Source organism: Equus przewalskii, chromosome 4 (genome assembly GCF_037783145.1).
Source record: "Equus przewalskii isolate Varuska chromosome 4, EquPr2, whole genome shotgun sequence".
NCBI classification, from domain to species: Eukaryota; Metazoa; Chordata; class Mammalia; order Perissodactyla; family Equidae; genus Equus; species Equus przewalskii.
The window spans coordinates 94,392,872-94,413,552 of record NC_091834.1 but is presented as its reverse complement, the minus strand read 5'-3'; the positions used below and the strand labels follow the sequence as shown (position 1 = coordinate 94,413,552).

Below are 20,681 nucleotides of genomic sequence, written 5' to 3'. Positions count from 1 at the left end.
CAATTGGGGCAAGGAAGGAGAAATGGCAGGAAAATTTTCCTGAAAGAAGTGACATTTAAGCTGAGACCCAAAGGATAGTCAGCATTATCTAGTTAAAGAGAGTATATAGGAATATATGTGTGCTTGGGAGAGAGGAGGCGGTTCCATTAGTGTTTTGCACATATTACATACTCAATAAATATGTGCCAGGTGAATATGTGAAGACTTGAATCCCAGAGAGAGTGTAGAAAGAACTAGAAGTTTAATGTCGCTAGTAGACAGGGTAGATGTGGTGACATGAGATGTATAGAAGAGCCAGAACGTGTATCCCAAATGCCTTGAAGAGTATCTGGCAGCTCTCAGCAACATTTGCTAAAATAATGAATGTGCAAAGACTTATTGACCTTGTTAAAGAGCCCAAACCTTATCCTAAGAGGAATGGAAAGTTACTAAAATATTTCATCAGGGTAGTGATATAAAGTGTGCATTTTGGAAAGATCATTCTGACTGCAGAGTGGAGAGCTGTTAAAGGCAAGATTATGGCAGAGAGGTTTCTTTTAAGGTTGTTGAAAAGATCAAGGAGAGAGCAAGTGGTGACTGGATAAGGGGTAACAGTGAGAAAGTAGAAAAGAAGATAAGTTTGGTAGGCTTTGAGGAGAGAGAACCATCCTGACTTGGAGTTTGATTGGATGGGAGGTAGGGGAGAGAGAGAAGCCAAGGACGAGACCAACATTTTATGATTTAGGCAACTGAATAGATGGTCCTCACATTCAGAGATAGGAAACATAAGAGGATGAACATGTTTGAGCAGAGGATGATAATTAATACACTCGGGAGCACGTTGACTCTGAGTTGTCTGTGGAGCATCTCAGTGAAAAATGAAACTAGGCAGAAGATATATAGATTTCAAGCTCAGTATAGACTTGGACTCAGGTAAAGATTTTGGAATCATCTTTATGAACATAATTATTGAAACCATGAGACCAGGAAGAGAAGAGGGATACGCAGAGAATTTGAAAAATAGGCAGAGGAGAAGAAAATAAAAGGACAAGCCAGAGAGAAAGAAGGAGAAAGAAGGAAAATCAGGAGAATGCAGAATCATGGAGGCCAAGAAAAGTAGTCTATCACACAGGATGATGGGGGCCCCTGTTACAAGATCAGGCGATACAAAGACCAAACGGCGTTCACTTAGTCTTTTGAACAGGAGTTATTACTTGGTGATGTGGTCATGGTGGGATTCAGATTGGAGTGAGCTGAGGAGTAAGTGGCAGGTGGGGAGGAAGAGGTAGTGAAAACTGACAATCCTTTCAAGAATTCTGACTGTGAAGATAAGAGGAAACATCAAGTCTCTTTCAATTTCCAGGTTTTCTCATTAAACTGCTTGAAAAAAATTCAGGCAATATGTATTTAAGGAAAAATATACACTTAAATGTACACATGCCTAATAGTAAGGTTCAAGAGAGAATATTGTCCTCATGAGCTTGAGGTAGAAAATAAAGTCATTTTTGTAAATATTCATATTGCTACCACTCTGAAATTCCAATTAATCAATCATAAGATGCCCCTTCTTCTTCTGAGTTTCCTGTCTCAGATGTGCCCCTCTAGGGATACTCATGGTCACTTATCAGTCTAAATAGGTCAGTCATAGTTCCTACTGTCACAAAGTCTGGTCACTCCACAGAGTTACTATTGTTGCTGCCATTGTCACCACAGGGTATAGATCCTGAAAATAGGCAGTCCATCTGTTTGGTGTCATTCTCTGTCAGCTTCAACAGTTGATTCTGGAAGCTGGGATAAGGGAACTCCGTTGTCTCTATTTTTGCTTTCTATTAGAAGAGGTCCCAAAGACGGCCTATTCATCTTAATTTCACATGAAGATCACCAAAGTTAAATCTCATTTTTCTTCTTTTTATCAATTTTTTATTGCAGTAAAATACACACAACATAAAATTTATCATCTTAGCCATTTTTAATTATATAATTCAGGGGTATAAAAAAAATTCACAATATTGTGCTGCCATCACCACCATCCATCTCCATAGCTCTGTTTATCTTATAAAACTGAAATTCTATATCCATTAAACTCAGTTTTCCTCTTTAAGAAAGACTTCATCCTTTAATTTTAGGACTTAGTCTGGAAAAACAAGATATTTCGTTTGACTCACTAAGCAGAGAATATTTTATCTCAGTCTTTACCATCTGATTGAGAATCACAGTGATCTCATCTTTTTCCCCCAGACAGTGTATGGTACTTTCCTTACAATTGTGTGACTACAACTCCCTTCCTGATGATTTTCCCCAAGCAATGTGGGCGGACTCCAAACGCCGTTGACTTCATCTGCAGCAACGCCTCCGTGGCATTTTAATTGCCATTGCAGACTGCTGACTTCTGGTAGCAAAGTTTCTGATATTGTCAAGTTTAAAGAAATCATTGGACTCCAAAAGCTTTGAACAAGAATTCAGGTCTTTCTTTAGATTTCCTTACAAGAGGCAGAAGTTTCCCACAGTGCATCAGTCACAATGCTTCCCCCAAATCCTCTATAGACATCCCTTTGTACTATGACATTTTCTTCCTTTTGATGGTATTTGAAAGATTTTTTTACTTTTTTGTTGTAGAATATTCACCTGCCAGCCAAGTATATTAATTTTATTGATACAGTAGTCAGAAAGTTTCTCCTCTGTTATTCAAAAAGATCCTAAATAACAACAACCAAGTCTCTGAACCCTACAGTGCCTAAATAGTGAGCATAATTGGTGTCTGATAAGTATGTGGAGGCCTCTGGACAGCAACCCTGCAAGTAATTAAACCATGATCAGAATAAATCAAGTTTGATCAGATTTTTTTTAAAAACTCAGAGAATTATCTAAGAAAATAAAACGCAGCTTTCAAAGCTCTCAAAATGTACATGTCCCGTGATCTAGCACTTACATTTCTGAGAACTTAGCTTAAGGAAATTATTTAAGATGTGTACAAAGATGCTTGTACTTGAGTACTCACTGTACATTAGGTGTGTTAGAAAATAGCTAGAATACTAAAATTTTATAGTCAAGGTGCTAGGTATCACACTAATAAAATGACAAGCGTTATCTTGCTAATTCTCATACAAGCCTATGTGGTGTTTACTCTAAGCACTCCCTTTTATAGATGAAGAAATGGAAGCTTAAAGGGATTCAGTAACTTAGTCAAGGACATCCAGTAGTAAATGGCAGAGCCAGGAATCAAACCCAGGACTAACTTAAAACTTGCTCTCATCCACTACAGTTTACTAGAAGAATCACAGTTGTCAAATTTTTAAATAAATAATGTACATTTACACCTGAATACTATTGATGTACTACACAGTACATTATAAAGATCTATATTTTGACACAGAAGCATATCTATAATACAGTGTTAAGTTTAATCAATAGTACATAGATTGCAAAGCTATATACAATAATTTCCCATTTTTCTAAATGAACCAGTATCTATCCATCCATCTATCTATCTGTCTGTCTGTCTGTCTATCTATCTACCTATCTATATTTTCTATCTACTCACCTAGAAAGAATACACATCTAGAGGTGTTAACAATGACTATAGTTAAATGTGTGAACTTATGTGGATGTTTTTTATTTTCTCAATTTTCCTTGCCAATATTTTCTAATGAACACATTTTATAGTAGGAAAAATATAAAAAGAAGTCTTCAAATTTAATAAGGAATGAAAACTTTTCATAATAAGACTTGAGTGTTGTTCTCCCTCACTCCATCCCCTGTATCCAGCAGAGTGCCAGCTCCAGAAATACCGAATAGTCACCATACACACATGGCATATGGTCTGGAAGGTGAGCGACTGGGGCAGAGAGGACAAGTCGTGATAAAGGGGACTGAGCAGAGCTGTACGACAGTGAATGGAGCAAGTGGGACACACGAGGACCTACTCACTAATATTAGTGACTTCAGATGGATTTCTTTCCTGAAAATGTTTATTTTGACATAATTTCAGATTTTCAGAAATGTTGCAAGGAAAGGACAAATAGTTTCCAGAAACCTTTCACCCACATGCCCTATTTGTTAAGATTTTTCTATATTTTCTTCCCATTATATTTCAAGGAGATCCAGAAACAGAGAAAGGGTGAGTCTGTGTTGTGGTATTTTGCTTTCCAAATTCTCCTAAAAATGCTCCCCTCTGGCAGGAAACTTCCTCTTTCAGAAGCTATAGACTTCCTTTCTCTCCTTGCCCCACCCGCTCCCTTTGCCAAGAGCACTGAACAGGAAGAAGTGTTTGCTGGGGGCTGCTGCAGAGACAGAGAGCCCGAGTGAAGAAGAAAGGACGTTGCCTGAGTAGAAGGAGCATATTCTCAGGAGAATGGAACTCTGCCCACCACACCAAACATAAGGCCACTGGGAATATCTGCACCTGCAAACCAGCCCAGCCTTCTAGGGAGAGAGCGGGTGAGTTTGTCTGTCTGTCCCCTCTGCACAGATTGCTGGCTTTTCCCCAATGCCAAGAACTTCAGGGACACCCGTCCTGTCTGTCAGACGCCCAACATAGTCTTTTGAAGACTGAGGCTTCTGACAGCTGAAGTCAGTACAGGCAAGACTACAAATGAAGGTCCTAGGGAGCAAGGGTCATTTCAAGGCTAAGGGTTCTTGAAGTCCAAGAGAGGATTTATTTCACTAGACAGAGTTCAGGAGGCCACAAATGGGGACAGGGGTGAAGCCTAGAGCTAAAGGATGGGTGAAGGAGAGGTTCAAAGGCTCCCAATCAGCACAAGATCCTATCCATCTTCCAGGCATGTGCTGGGTCTCCTCCTGATACCTGTCAATGACATACTTTCCTTCCAAGCCCCCAACAGGTGCTCTGGGAAAGAGGATGGCATGTGTCCTGGTGGAGGGAAACCTTGTCCCAGATTCTGATAGTGGTACTGTGTTCTAATCCCCACAGGCCTCCTCATCTCCTTCATCATGAACTGGCACATGATAATCTCCGGGCTTATCGTAGTGGTGCTTAAAATTGTTGGAATGACCTTATTTCTGCTTTATTGTGAGTATTTGAGCAACCCCTTACTCCAACTCCATGTGGTCTTGTTCTTTGGCTCTTCTTTCAGAATGCAAAGCTGAATGTAGACGTGAAGTGCCCAAATCCTCCCACCTGGGCCACTGGCCCAGCCTGAGGGAATTGACAACACCCTTCTCATACGCTACACACATGATGGGCCAGGTGCCTTGGTCTACCTTGGAGATGTAGAACTGACTGGTGTCTGATGGTTAGAACCCCACACAGAGCTCTTGCCTTAGAGTGTTAGTTGGGTGGTCTGAGCTGAAGTACTCAGCAGTGCTTGTTATTGCTGCTAAAATGAAAATGCAGCTCCAGTTCACCCCTGTGATAGGCTATGTTAAGAGCTGCATTATAAGATGATGGGATTTTATTGAGGGAGGAATTTCCCCCTGTGTACACAGAAGTGTATTCATCCAAATGCTTGGAAAAAGAGGCCTTATATATCGAAGGATTTTACCGCAATTGCAGCAAGTAGAATCTTCTCCAGCCCCAGAACTAGTAGGGAAAATAAACGAGGAAGGAAATGTGATCGGGAGGCAGCAGTTGGGTAAGAGAGGTCTTCCTTATAACCCAATCTGAAGGTGCAATTCCCAACATGTAAGACAGCAGGAAGAAAATGTGGATATCAACAAGTGAACATATTCACAAAACCGTATACATGCCCATTGTGTCTTTGCTGATCTGAGTTAGAGAGTTCTGTTTTTCACAGTAATAGTCACAGTGCCCTAGCAGCCCCTGCAGTGAGCTTTGTTTGTTGTATTCATCCTGTAGCCACCTTTGGGGTTGAGCCAACAGCTGATTTTCTTTGCAGTCCCACAGATTTTTGCCAAAAGTAATGTCGGCTTCATTCCCACAGAGAACTACAGAACAGGTAATGTGCATGACAACAGTCTCCTCCGCCCCCCCTCCATACCGCTATGTTTTATGTGCTGAATTCTTAAATACCCTTCCCAAGGCCTCCTTTCCCAGAAATTCTTTTGCATGAAGCATTCATAAATATGTTTTTATTGTTATAAGCTGAATAAGTTCTGGGGATGTATACAGCATGGTGACCATAGCTAAAAATACCGTATTATAAATTTAAAAGTTGCTAAGAGAGTAGATCTTAAATGTTCTCACTACAAAAAAAAAAAGGTAATTATGTGAGGTGATGGAGGTGTTAACTAACTTATTATGGTAATAATTTTGCAATATATGTGTATATCACATATTTGTATATGTGTATATATGTATAGCAATCTATGTATATTACACAATGTTATATGCCAATTATATCTCAAGAAAGCCAAAAAAAATAAAATAAAATAAATGCAGCACACCCAGGGAAAAAAAAAAAATATCTTCTAATTAGTTCTCTTCCTTTTGTAATGAGAAACCAACACTAGACTGAGCGAAGTTTCTGATCCTCGGTTTTTCTCCTGGGGATGGGGGTGATTTGTATACAATCACTGTAATATGAAAGCACTTCGTAAACTCTGATGAATTGTACACCTAAAGGAATTGTTATAAAGAAACCCGTGTCCCACAACAAACAAAGATTATAATCAGTATCTTTTTGTGTTCCAAGTACAATGCTAGACCAACCATAGAAGAAGAAGAAAAACAGGGGATATTAGTCAACTATTATCTATGAAGCACAAGGCCCAATGCCAGAAGCCGTGGGGGATAAAAGATGAGTGAGGCTTGGGTCTCCCTATTAAAACCATCTCTTCTTGAAGTTTTTCCCAGGACTTCCCTCTCACTTCCTCTTAAGACATCTATTATTATATATGTCTTTAGGACAAAGATAATTTCTTGTTCATCTTTGTATCAATTGAGCCACCCAGTATAGTGAGCTATATGGAGGAAAAGCCCATGAAATATTTATGGAGTTCTGTTCAGTTATAACACCAAAATAGTTTCTGACGAAAAATAGGTTACTGTATGTTACAAATAGTCTTTTAACTGGAGACTGAAATAAAAAGTGAATGCTAACTTGTATACTCTATTAATGTAGTTGTGAGCAGCTAATTTGGTAAAGTGGTCTTTGACCACAAACGACAAATAACTGAGCCACTGAGGAGAAGTCTGACCAGCCTCTGAAACCACTGAAGCTGCCTGCTCAGACAACCAGTGTTCCCAGGAAAAATGAGGCCTCTTGGAGGCCTATGAATTCCCCTATTTATATTTAAAGAAATAAATGTACTCTTCTTTGCCCTTAGGAAATCTCTGGAATGTTTACTTGCCTCCTTGACTGCCAATATCCCCTAGTCCAGTTAACCATGATCTTTAGAGCTGATGAGAGAAGAGTCCAAAAGTTGCCTGCCAGGACTATGAGTTTTCATAAAGGGTTTGGGCATCAGAACTGGGGAGCACAGCAAAGATGCTGTGTGGGGCCTGGAGGAAAGTGCTCCAAACAGCTCTTCAGGGATAACACTGTCAAAGGTATACACGAGAAAGGAGTGAGAAATTTCCCTTCAGGTAGTAAATTCATCCATTCCTCTTCCTTTCTCCTTCTTTTTCTTGGCATTTCACACCTATCACCACACCAAAAAAAAAAAAAAAAAAAAAGTGTGATGTATGATTTGGGGCATGACAAATAACAGTAGTAGTTAAACGGAAGGTTCAAAGAAAGAAAATATCTGAAAAGTTCTAACACAGAGTGGCCAAGAACCCTTGTCATCTCCACTGTCCGGAGTCAAATAGTCCCAGGTACTGACCAGCTAAACTGATGTTTGTGTGCTATACTCATCATACAGCTACCTTTGGGTTTTCTTTTCATTTCAGTCCCACAAATTTTTGGGAGCGGTAATGTCAGCTTCATTCCCACAAATAGCTACGGAACAGGTAAAGTGGATGGTTATAACCTCCTCTCCACCCACAGGTATCTTATGTACTGAATTCTTAAAGACTTTTCCCATTGCTTCCTTTCTTATGGAACTTTTTTGCTCAAAGGGGCCATAAAGACCTTCTGATTCATTCCCTTCATGTTGTAGAGAGGGAAACTGAGACTAGACTGGGCAAAATTTCTTCCTGAATTGAGGATGACTTGTATTGATACAGCTGGTATAAAGAAACCCATGTCCCACTACCTTATCACTCAATTTCAGGGTTCACACCCCAAATCACTAATCTCATACTCTTTTTTTTTCTTGACTCTCTTTAGCCTGCCCCAGAGGGTGGGATTTTAATCAAGAAAGATGTTTTTTGTTGTCCACCTCTGAGTTGTCTTGGAAGAAAAGCAGGGACTTTTGTGAAACAGAAGGATCAACTCTGGCCATTGTCAACACGCCAGAGAAACTGGTGAGTGCACTGGCATCGTACAGTAAAGCAGCCCACCTTACACCAGCCTCAGCAGGTATAGATGGTAGGGCAATTTGATTGGTGGAGCAGGGGTGGGGTGGGGGTGAGGAATGGGGAGGTGGCTGGCTGAGAGCTCAAGCTCCTTGTTCTAAACCTGGAGATGGGAGACTCTTCGCAGTATTGTTCAGGTCCATTTGAGCTAGAAAAATCCACACTCTATGGTCTATCCCATGAAGCATAGAAGTGGACTGGTATCCTGGGGATGGGCCAGGTCATTTAAAGTACAAGGAATGACCAAATTAGCTGATATGTATAAAAGTTGTTTAAAAACTATAGAAAACTTTATAGATGTGACCTTTTAATGTATCATCCCAGTCTGCCTAGTAAATAAGGAAGATGCAAATTAACAAAATTAGTAATATGAAGAACAAAGAATTAGGTCGTAGAATTGAGATTGCCAAGTACAATTATTACAATAAAAATAGCTAATACTATTCAAAAAGCTTTATTTTATTATCTCCTGTTATCCTCATAACAATTTTGAGGAGATATTATTATCCATATTTTATATACGAGGAAACTAGGGCACAGAAAAATAATTTGACCAAGGTCATACACTTACCCAGCGACAGAACATGGAGTTGAGCTGAGATATCTCTAACTCCAAAACCCACACTCTAATCAATTTTAGATCATAATTTATTTTAGTTTATAGTTGCCTCTCCTTCAAATCCTAAGGATATGCTGAGTGCTAGCCATTGTGCTATATCAGTATTCTTGCTTCTCTCCCCTCTATCCCTTCACTCTTCCTGTAAAAGGCCCTCCTGTGATTGAGAAGAATTTTTCAGGGAGTCTCCTCTGAATCTTGGTAATAGATGTCCAGCAAAGGGCAGGAATCAGGATGCTACAGATCCTCTAGGGCTAAATACCTAGAAGGGAAGGAAAAACTCCATAAAGTAAAAATAGGAGCAAGACTGGGAGTGGGAAGGAGACAAGAAAACAGAAAAGAAGAGGGGAACAATACCTGGCACACAATGGATACACAAAAAAATGTCTATTAAAACAGGAAATTTCATAATTATTGTAAAAAATAATGAACTGAGATATTTCAGGGAAGGAGAACATTGAGAAAGGAAGAATAAAGGCGATAGGCCTGGGGATAGAGAGAACATCCAAGTGGACTTGGACATCCACTGACTATGGGAAATATGTGAAGAGTACAGGAAAGGGTCTGGGGATTCCCAGACTTCTGGCTGGAGTGATTCGTGGTGCATTCCTTCAATATGGAGACTAAGATACCTTGGATTAAGGGCAATTTAGCAAACACTCAATAAACATTGATTATTTCTAGTGGAATTACCTACTTTAGCAACACACTTTTGAATTTCCCTGTTTTCCCTTGCTAAGTACTCAAGGAATTCCTTGATCCGGCCTCGTTTGGAAAGTAAAATTTCTGGCAATAAAACAATCCTATTCAGAGAGGCATGCTGAATTAAAAAGAAATATTTGAAATTATCCTTTTTCAGATAGCACAGTAGCCTTCACCTTCATTTTCAAAGTGTGGTCCCTGGAGAACAGCATCAGCATCACCTAGGAATTTCTTAGGAATGTAAATTCTTGGGCCCCTACACCAGAACTATTGAACCAGAAGCCCAGGAATCTGTGTTTTAACAAGACCTCCAGGTGATCCTGATGCTCTGTGTAGATTGAGAACTACTACTCTAGGGTTTATGATGAGTGCCAGCAATAACCAGTCTCAGAGTCCCCTACCAGCCTTCTCTATTCCCAGAATCAGATATAATTATGGGCCTACTGGCACAATGGAGGCAGCAGCAAAGAGCCTTCTGTTGAACTGGTTATTTTTTTTTTAATTTCTAGAAGTTTCTCCAGAGCATAACTGGTGCTGAGAAGTATTTTATTGGTTTACTATACCAGCATGCAGAGAAAAGGTGGCGTTGGATCAACAACTCCATATTCACTGGCAAGTACGTGAATGCGCCACATTTTTCTAAGGATCTTGATTTGCCTCAAGAGATCAGACCTGAGATTCTGTGGGTTTGTCCTGGAAGAACACAAAGGCTGAGACTTGGCTCTTTGTTCCATTCCTCTCCTTTCTTCCAACCCATCTATTCCCAGAGCCACATTTGTAAAGTTTTATTATGGAAAATTTCAAAAATTTCTCAGTAGAGAGGAGAGTATTCACACAAAGAATTATTTTTGTAAGTCAGGATCCAAACGAATCCAATTACGTGCAGTTTGTTTGACATATCTCATAAGTCTCTTTTAACCCATAGATCACATCTTGTTACTAAGTTCTCACAAGTTCCTCACATGTCACTTCTTTATGCAAAGAAAGGTTATTATAAGCAACTGTCTATGCCTTAAAGCATGAACTTTAACTCCCAAGAGCGATCTCCTATGTATCAGTCCATGAGCATAAGCATTAGTGGAGAACCTGACTTTCCCAGTGTACGTATGAAGACGTTGAGTCAGACAGAAAGCAGGTCAATTTCCCAGCCTGTAACTGCCCTTCCCACAGAGGGGAGGAAATTAAGACACATTCATTTGTGTCTACTAAATGTCAGGCACTTGTTAAGTACTTTACACATGCAATTTCCCGGAGTATTCTAAATGATGCTATTGGAAAAGCTTCTATTAATCTTCATGTAAAAGACAGTTGCATTGAGGACAAGAGGGTTAGAAATGTGTTGAATATCACCAAGCTGGGAAATGATAGATGCACAAATTTTATCCCACATACACTTCACTCCAAAACTCATGATCTTTCCACGACACCAGACTCTCCAGTCAGACTGAAAGGGACAAAATGACAGAAAAAGAGGTGGGAGGAGGGCAACAAAGTTTTTCGTAAAGCTAACTCTACCTAGGAAAGGAAGAGAAATCTCTTTCCTCTTCCTCTCAGCCCTCCTGCTGTGAACATCGTACAGACAGTACTAGAACATTATTTCTAGGAGAAAAAATGAGAGATGACCTATGAGCTATTTCTGACGGGAAAGGGTCAGTGTAGAGCTGGATTTGGGGAGAGAAGAGGGGGAGCTAGAAAAATGCAGGGTTGAAACAATGCACGTTAACCACGCTTTCTTTTTCCACTTAGTGTTACAAATCAGCATCAGGATTTCAATTGTGTGACCATAGGCCTGACAAAGACATATGATGCTGCATCATGTGACGTCAACTACCGCTGGATCTGTGAGAAGAGTGTCAAATGATTGCAGTCTTCTATGGCCTCTGACGAGAACAACAAATATACTGACAGAGACAGCAAAAGAGAATATTTATTATTGGGACAGGTCCAGGAAATACAGAAGATCAAATTACTGTGTCAGTCTTCCACAGGTTACTAGCAGAGCTCCCTAATGTAGCCTCAGGGCTAATGCACTAGCCCCTCCACAAATAGACTCACATACACACAACCGAAGGAAGCTCCCCACTCTGAGCCAGCAATTCCCCAAGACCCCACTTCCTGTGAGAGTCACATGTGTGACTCTTTTTGGATCCACAAATGTCATCTAGTCAACAATCCCTCTATCCATTTGTCTTCCGGGAAAGGTCCTTGCCTGTTTGGGGAAATGAGATTTTATAGTCTGCTTTGGGAGACTGGATATAGCCATCTCCAGGAGACAGAGTCAGTTTTATGTAGACAATTAAGTTGGTATCATGACGAGGCCTGTTTCTATAGAACTGAGCATTTCTGACTGATCAACAGGGTTTAGCCTCTTGCCAGTGTCTGTTTCATCCTCAGAACACATGACTATACTACCAGGGAGAAACTACAGACTGAGCAAGTGTGAACATCAGAGAGCATCAAGGGTGTAAGAGGATAAATTCAGCTTCTGTGACCTCATCTCTGTTCCCAAGAGACCCCCGTTCCTATATTCCCCACCTTGCCCAAGCTGGGATACAGAGGCTCCCCTCAGTCTGAACTGAGGCCAGGCCTCGGGGGTGGGGGCCAAGAGGGCTCCTGGAGCCAAGTTAAGAGCCAAGAGAGCACTGCTTATGTGAATGGAAAGGGCTTGAGCCAGGCAGGAATCTGCTAAGAAACCCCTTTTAAGACAATCAGACAACCAAGATGACCAAGCAAACTGAATCTCTCTGTTCTTCCACAAAGCCCTGAAGAGACACTCAAGCTTAAATTTTCTTGGTCTTGGCCTGAATCTCCATTTGAGCAGATTTTCATTACCTGGCCATGGTTTTTGACTATACTGTAAGATTTTGCAATAGTCTCTTGAGCCCCCGTGATCACAACATATTCTTGCCTGCAGCTCTAGAGAGACCCTCTAATGCTGGTTAATGGTACCAGGTACAACCTAATGACCCAAAGGTGCCACAGCCTTGCACTGGTTGGCACTACATCGATCCAGGACTAGTCCAGCCAACCAAGGAGTCAAAAGAGAGGAGAGCTGCTCAAGGAAACACTGGGTGTGTAGGAAAGGAGTGGGCATGTAGTAGAAAGAGAACAGCAGGAACAAACAGAAATCATATGTGGAAGGAAACAGTTCAGTTGGCCACACCAGAAGAAAGGCCAGAAAGAGGTAGAAAGTCTTGGGTCATCCTGGCTATTCTCTCCATTTGCAGGATATCGCCAACTCTATGTCCTCCTCAGTACATGGAAAAGAGAAAAAAGATGACTGTGTGTTTTGAGTAACAAGAATTAAACCATAAGGGGAGACTGTATAAAACTAATGCAAATTATACTCACCTCAGTAAACTGCTCACCATTTATGTCTAATAACAACCTATCACAATGACTACGTATATCATTAAATGCATATCAAAGCAAACTGTTTTATTTTTTATTAAAACACTAAGCTCTGTTCCTATATTCCTGGGCTTCATAATTTTTGGTTAATTAGCATGGCCACTTACAATTTTGAAAAATGAGATAATACAGTAAGTGTTAGAACTTGTTTGAAGGAGGTTACCAAAGATAATTTGTGTTTGGAGTGGATTTGATGTTGGTATTACATCAGTGCTCTGTGGAGATACGCGTTTCTGATGGTTTTAGCAAAGAGCAAGTGGTGCATTTGAGGGGGCAGGAGAGGCTGGGTCTGTGGTAATGGATAAACAGAATTTTAACTGAGGAGAAACTCCAGAATTCAGACAACGGAAGGAAACTGTAACCCTTCTATTTTGAGGCGGGAGAACTGTGGTTGCCACACTTTCTGTTTTATGATGTATAAATTGTAGACATTGACTGTCAGAAAATGTAGACAGCTAGTAATTTTCCAGGTAGACATCCCAAATGCCCTGGAGATGAGGAGATACTTCTGTGCAAGTTCTAAAAGAGGCCCCGAGGGCTGGAGTGGAAGTGCGGTTGGGGAGCATGTAAGGAATATGTGTCCTTTGGTTTAAGTTCTTTACTAGGGGGCGTGAAGGTTGCTGGATCCTTATAAGGGTATGTAAATATGACCTTATTGGGTAGCAGTGGTATGGCTTTTTAAAAAAACAATGGAAATTCAGTAAACCATTGGGTTAGAGTTTTGACTGCTTCCGATAAGCTACGTGAATCTTTATAGATGTTTTACCCTTCTTGTATTTTAATTTCTTTACATACAAAATGGGGCAGTAATACCCGCCTCACAAAATCCCTGTATATATTTTAAAAGCTCCCCACTAAGTATCCCAATGGCAATAAGCAATAGGGGAAGCATTAGGATCCAATATTTTCTACATCCTCACTAACACTTGTTATTATCTAACTTATTGTCTAGCTATCCTACTGCGTGTGAAGTGGTACTTCGTTGTGGTTTTGATTTGCATTTTACTGATAGCTAATCATGTGGAGTATGTTTTCATGTGTATCTTCCTTTGAGAAATGTCTATCAGATTCTTCACCCACTTTTAAATTGAGTTGTTTGTCTTTTTATTATTGGGTTGTAAGTGTTCTTTGTGTATTCTGGATTCAAGTCTATTATCAGACATATGCTTCGCAAATATTTTCTCCCATTCTGTGGGTTCCTTTTCCCTCTCTTGACAGTGTCTTTTGATGGACAGCAGATTTTAATTTTGATGAAGTCCAATTTATGTATGTTTCCTTTTGTTGCCTGTTATTTTAGTTTCATACCCAACAAATCATTGCCAAATCCAATGTCATGAAGCTTTTCCCCTGTTTTTTTCTGAGTCTTATAATTTTACCTCTTATATCTAACGTTTGATTCATTTGCGTTAATTTTTGTATAAGATGTAAGCTAAAGATCCAAATTCATTCTTTGGCACGTGTACCAGTTTTTCCAGGTGATCAATTGCCCCAGTTTTTAAACACTGAGGATTGAAAACAATGTTCTATCCAATTGTTTCCCTTCTTTAAACTAATTATAAGTATATATCTAGGTTATGGAAGCAACAGACTAGAACAATCAAAAAACACAATATATAATGTTACCTTTTTTCAGACATATATAATCTTATACTTCTGGATTAAAATTAGGCATTGTGGTAGATTATACTATTGTTCACAAATTCACTGTCCCTCCCTGAAGAAGGAGAATGTTTTCCTATCCTTCTGACAGCAGTCTTGGCCTTGCCATTTGTTTTGGCCAATGAAATCTGACCATAATTTACCGTATTCTTTCCCCACTACCTTAAGACCAGGCAAGTCCCAGTTAGAGACTTTTCCATTAGCCTGTACTATAATGAAGACAACAAGGAATAGAGGGGCAACTGACCCAGGGTACACAAATAATAGGAATAAAATAAATGCTTGTTGTCGTGAGTCACAAAGATTTTTGAGGTTATTTGTTACTATAACATAACCTCAGCTATCTTGACTGATACAACAATGGAGAACAAGTAGTTAGGGAAAAAATACGCAATTAGCATTGCACAGTTCAGCAGTGTAGGCTATTTAGCATAGTGGTTAAGAGGATGAACTCTGGAGCCAGACTGCCTAGGTTTGGATCTTGGGCCCATAGGTACTAACAATGTGACCTTGGGCAAGTCACTGCCTATCTCTGTGCCACAGTTCCTTGGGTAATAATAGTAGTTACACTATGGAGTTGCTTTATGGTTTAAACGAGTTCTTCTGTGTTTAGTAGTAAGAAGTAAGTGCCAGACTTAAGCAGTTTTTCTTAGGCTGAGCTCCCCAGTAGGTTAAAGACTTATGAGCTATTACTTCATTGGGAAATCCAATCCATCAGAGTGGTCATGAGTGACAAAGGATATGAAGCAGAGGAGGCTATAAAACCAATAAAAAGATGCATTAGCAAGCTTGCTGCCACTGACTGCAAGTAATTGTTGATCTTTGGGACTACTCATCTTAGAAGATGTATAAACTGTGTCTCATGACTGTCCCTCAGAAGGGAAAGGGGGAAAAATTATCTACTGGCTTCTACTTTCATTGGTCAAATTTCATGCAACAAGGAGTAGCTCCTCAGAACTTCTGAGTTGTCCATGCAAGGACTTGGATGCCTAGTGCATCCTTCTTTGGAAAATCAACAAGGAAGTCCTAGGTCCAGATGTGAGAGGTGCTCCTGACATGCATAATATGGAGTATCAGTTGTTAATATCATCATTACTGTTTGTGTTGTACATATAAACCAAGAATTTCTATAATCAGTTTTTGGAAGCATTCAGCATAGAAGGAAGCTACTGTCTGGAGAATTTGGGGATAAGAGAGTTTGGGATTGGGTCTCTCCAGTGTTTAGCTACAGAGGTACCCTGCTTTGGAGTACGGAGTTCTGCATGGATAGTTCTCTCTGGTTTTAGTACCCAGCACACAGATAAGATAGGTCCTGTGTGTTGGAGCAAGATTCCTTAGAATGAGGCAGGCTCCTCTCTCCTGCTGAGAGTGCTATTTCTTCCCTCTCAGACATACAAACCTCAACCTCAAGTTAAGGAAAGTGTACAGTCACATCTACACAGGCTTCCATCTCTTAATCTTCTTCTTAAGCTCTCAGCTTCTGTTAAGCTCTAGACATATTTCCCAAATATTTTGATTTAGCAGGAGGCACCACTTCCAGTTAGAGACACACATGTATGTAAATAAGTGAGCATTCCTGTATAAGAGAAAAATACATACATAAATAAATAAAGTGGGTGAGAAGTTGGGATTACTACACTCCTTAAGACACATAAAGGAAACGCAATTATTTTATTTTTACAGGCTATACAAAAATACAAAAATAACAAAAAGAATATTAAAAGGTGGGCAGTGAAAAGTCTTCCTCCCTTCCCATTCCATCTCTCCTTTCCCAGTACCACAGTCTCACAGATCACCACCTATTAGTTTCTCATGATGCTGTCTACAAGCAAATATGAATATATACTCATTTCTACTCCTTCCTTACTCAAAAGGCTGAATACTAAATTCAACGTGCTTCACTTTTCTCACTTAACAATTTAGCTTGGACATCATTTCTAATCATTGAAGAAAGAGCTTCCTTAATCTTTTTACAGTTGCATAACATTTTGTTGTACAGATTAAACATAATTTATTCAATCAGTCACCTATTTATATTCCATTCAGCTATTAATATTTTGTTATTACAAAAATGCTGCAGTGGAAAGAGCTGTGTTCCTGACATAAGACATGGAAGCACTAGTTGGGAACAGACTGCCCAGAGGAAGGGTGAGGCTGGCCGTGCTGGAAGTAAGACACGAGGATAGCTCTGTGGAAAGCTGAGTAACAGCACTGTGAACTTGGAGTTTGTAAAGGGAAAGGAAAGGGCAACCCAGGAATGAATGGGAGGACTGGAGCCACAGAAAGAGAGCCACAAAGAGGAATCAGGAAAGAAAGGGGGCAGGAGAGGATGAACAAATGAAGGGGGACAGGAGGCAGAGGGTGGGGTATCATGGGCCTTGAAAATATTTAAGAATGTGAGAAAAGCAGGGAGAGAGAACAGAGGCTGCCACTTCATGCCCCTCTCTGAACTCCCCTTCAGCCCAGGGACCCAGCTCTCCCTTGTCACTTCAGCTCCCAGCCCAGCAGTTCCATTTCCCGCCTCCTTTGTGGCAGGCAGCACAATCTGGGTGCTATCAGATGAGAGAGAATATCTCCTTACTTAGCCTTTCCTCCCAGATCCTGAGAAAGGCCTCAAATTAGACAACCACCCTGGGATTGTAAAAGTGCCCAGAATCATGGACTGAGTTCATTCTCTAGTTCTCTCTCCCTGTAACTCTCCACTGAGTTCATCCTTCTCTCTGCCAGCCAGAAAACATGCAGAGAAGTACTAAGGCAATGGGACTTTGGGACTGGAAATCAAGAGAATATATTTAAGCCAGGGAAGGAATAGGGAGCTTTACACAGCCAGAGGACATAAAGAACAACAATTTATGGGAAGATGATTCAAGAACATACAATCAAGTAGTCATCCAATTCTGCAGTCAGAGAATATTTTTCCTAGCCTTTCCTGTTCAGAAATCCAAATATTACACATATTATTTTTACATTTAATTTTTTAGTTTTATTGTGAAATGTATCATAGCTTAAGAAAAGTATAAATATACTTGTGTGTATATATATGTATATATATCTTTAAAATAACAAAATCAATTTTTGAGTAACAACCAACCATGTTAATAACCAGGGCCATAACTTAAGACATTTTCTTGCATACAGATTATTTGATGATGCTTATGATGTAGCTCGAAGATGAGTAAATTCTTTTCAGGTCATTCTAGAATCCGTAAGTATTTTCCCATGTAATATGCCTTAGGGAAAAACTAGCTCCTGAATAGTTGACAGCATCTTTTCCCTCCATCCCGAAGGGCCTCTATAACTTTGTCATTTCGGAGGGTGAAGATGAAAGGGTTGAGGAAAGGAGTAACTACTGAAAGCAACAAGGAAACAGCCCTGTTGTACTCAGCTGCCTGCATTTGCTTGGGTTTCATACAAAGGAACAGGCAGCTGCCGTAGCCGATCACAACACAAGTGAAGTGGGAGGCACATGTAGAGAAGGCTTTCCTCCGGCCAGAGGCTGAGGGGATCTTGAGGATGGTGGAGATGACGTAGGTGTAGGAGACAATTGTAGGGATCAAAGAACCAAAAAGAACAAAAACAGCCATTAAGAAGAGGATAAACTCCATGAAAAGAGTGTTATTGCAGGATAGTTTGAGCAATTGCCCTCGGTCACAGGAAAAACTGTTCACCACATTTGATTTGCAGAAGGAAAGATGAAATGTGGCATAAACTGGCCAAATTTGAAAAAGGAACCCAAAGACCCACGACACAATTACCACAAAGTTGCAGGTGCGGCTGTTCACAATGATGTTGTACCTCAGAGGGTTGCAGACTGCCACATAACGGTCCACAGCCATCGCTCCCAGTAATACAAACTCCGTGGTCCCCACAGAAAGATACAGGAAGAGCTGGGTGACACATGCAGTCAGAGATATTGTCTGCATCCCAGGGAGCAGCAACCCCCAGAGCATCACGGGGACGATAATGGATGTCACCAGGATCTCAAGGCAGAGAGGTGGCCAAGGAAGAAATACATGGGGGACTTCAGACGTTTATCAACACAGACAATCACAATGATGACTGTATTTCCCATTAATGTCACTGAGTAGAGGAAAAAGAATATAGCAAACAAAATGTGACGTAGTTCTTCGGAGCCAGGGAAGCCAAGGAGATAAAATTCAGTAGCACTAGACTGATTCCCCAACATTTAGTTCTGAGCTCTTGTTCCTTGTGAAATCTAGAGAGCAAAGGAGAGATGACATGTTTCTGATCTCAAAAAGATTGAAGACATTTCCAATACGAGAAAATATATCCTGTTCCTAGACTCCACAACATAATGCTACTATTTTCTATACAAGGTGGGTATTAAATGCTTTATGAAGGTTATGTACAATATATCAAGATAAATGTATATGTCTAAGAAGATGAGCAATAGTCACCAATAACACACCCTACGCATGAAAACCCACCCACACCAGCATGTCCCTTTGTCTCTCAATTCACAGGACATCCTGCCACCCTGTCTACTTCCCTGACCACAATATGCTCATTTATACCACCACCCCCTATTTCCTGAATGCAGTAAACTGTCTTCTGTGCCCATTATGTCCGTGTCCTGTAAAATTCTGCTATGTTTCAACAGTTATAAGAAAGTACTCCGAGCCACCCCCATTCAGACATGGTTACTTCTTTTCTTTTTTCTTCTAAACATAGGCTCCATTTGTATTATGTTCATTTTAAAGTTTTTGCCTCAGTTATATTTATCATTTTGGTGGTGTTCCTAGGAAGTGGGGTCTTACCAGGACATTGTGATAAGATAAGAACTATGTGAGACAAAGTATTGAGTCTTTCCTTGACTTCTGGGGAGCTGGCTTCCTGGAATGGGTTATTCACTTCTTCCTCCTTATTTTTATCATAAAAGCCATCTTCCACCTCTGATTTCAGTGAATGTGTCTCCTCCAAGCAGGAAGACCTTTCACCAGATCCCTGTTGGTGACTTCTAGCTCTGATGTTGTGATTCCTTTTGTCATCAGATGGCAGCAGAGAGGCAAGGTCCAGAAGAAACTGCTATCTGTACTGCATGATCTCTGCCCTGGAGACAGGAGTCAAGAAAACAGCTTCAATATGGAGGCAAAATCCTCTATACTACCCAGGTCTCAAATCTCTAGTTATAGCAGGGAGATAAGACCTCCAAATGGGCAGTCTGACCATCTAACCAAACTGCCGTGATCTCAGTCCCATAGAGCAAATTGGAAAATTCCAAAGAGCATATCTGCTTGCCTATGACCTTCTATTTTCTCCAGAGTCCTAGGGTAAGCACAAATGTTAGCAGACACCAAAATAGATGAGACTGAGTTCCCTAGGTTGTCTGGTCTCTTCCCTCATCACACGCAGGTCATTGCTAAAATCTCTCCTCTTATTTGGCCCTGTCCCATTCACCATCTCTGAAACAATACATGCACAATTTCACTCTCTAACCTCTTCATGGTTATATTTTTCTTCCTATTGGCTCTCATCAATATCTCAAATCATATTATACTTTACTTGTTTATTAATTTCTCATAAAAATCACACATTAGAATCAAGTACCTTGAAGGCAAGTTCTTTATCTTTCTTGTATCACCACCTGTGACAGGAAAAGAGTCTGACAAGGTATGTACACTATAAATACATATTTTTTTTAAAGAGTAGGATACTTTTTTTTTTAAAGATTGGCACCTGAGCTAACAACTGTTGCCTATCTTTTTTTTAAATCCTTCTCCCCAAAGCACCCCAGTACTTAGTTGTAGATTCTACTTGTGTGGGGCGCCACCTCAGCATGGCCTGGTGATTGGTGCCATGTCCGTGCCCGGGATCTGAACTAGTGAAACCCTGGGCCGTCGAAGCAGAGTGTGTGCACTTAACCAGTCAGCTACAGGGCCAGCCCCTGCTATAAAAATTTTCAAATGAAGATGTCAA

At 40.4% G+C, this 20,681-nt stretch overlaps 2 protein-coding genes across 3 annotated transcripts; one reads left to right on the top strand and one right to left on the bottom strand.

The window, feature by feature from the left end:
- Positions 1–4,165: 4,165 nt before the first annotated feature.
- CLEC5A (C-type lectin domain containing 5A) lies at positions 4,166–13,107 on the top strand. 2 transcript variants are annotated; one of them, XM_008531176.2, is made up of 7 exons: positions 4,166–4,416; positions 4,910–5,008; positions 5,835–5,894; positions 7,790–7,849; positions 8,169–8,305; positions 10,184–10,290; positions 11,421–13,107. In XM_008531176.2, the coding sequence occupies exons 2-7, from the start codon at positions 4,930–4,932 to the stop codon at positions 11,533–11,535; spliced, it is 558 nt and encodes a 185-aa protein (XP_008529398.1). In that variant the 5' UTR covers positions 4,166–4,416; positions 4,910–4,929; the 3' UTR covers positions 11,536–13,107. The 2 variants fall into 2 exon arrangements, with proteins under 2 accessions (XP_008529398.1, XP_008529399.1); XM_008531177.2 differs by lacking the exon at positions 5,835–5,894 and having other exon boundaries at positions 4,210–4,416.
- Positions 13,108–17,853: 4,746 nt separating this feature from the next.
- On the bottom strand, positions 17,854–19,034 carry LOC103558272 (olfactory receptor 9A4-like). Its single transcript, XM_008531178.2, is given in 2 exon segments — positions 17,854–18,732; positions 18,735–19,034. Coding segments are annotated over 2 exon segments (942 nt in total). The 5' UTR covers positions 18,931–19,034; the 3' UTR covers positions 17,854–17,986.
- Positions 19,035–20,681: the final 1,647 nt, after the last annotated feature.

Excerpts from the sequence above, each read along its gene's own strand:
- CLEC5A (XM_008531176.2), top strand. The coding sequence starts at position 4,930 with ATGAACTGGCACATGATAATCTCCGGGCTTATCGTAGTGGTGCTTAAA. Across the intron at positions 5,895-7,789 it reads CACAGAGAACTACAGAACAG|TCCCACAAATTTTTGGGAGC; the intron begins GTAATGTGCATG and ends TTTTCATTTCAG. Across the intron at positions 10,291-11,420 it reads AACTCCATATTCACTGGCAA|TGTTACAAATCAGCATCAGG; the intron begins GTACGTGAATGC and ends TTTTCCACTTAG.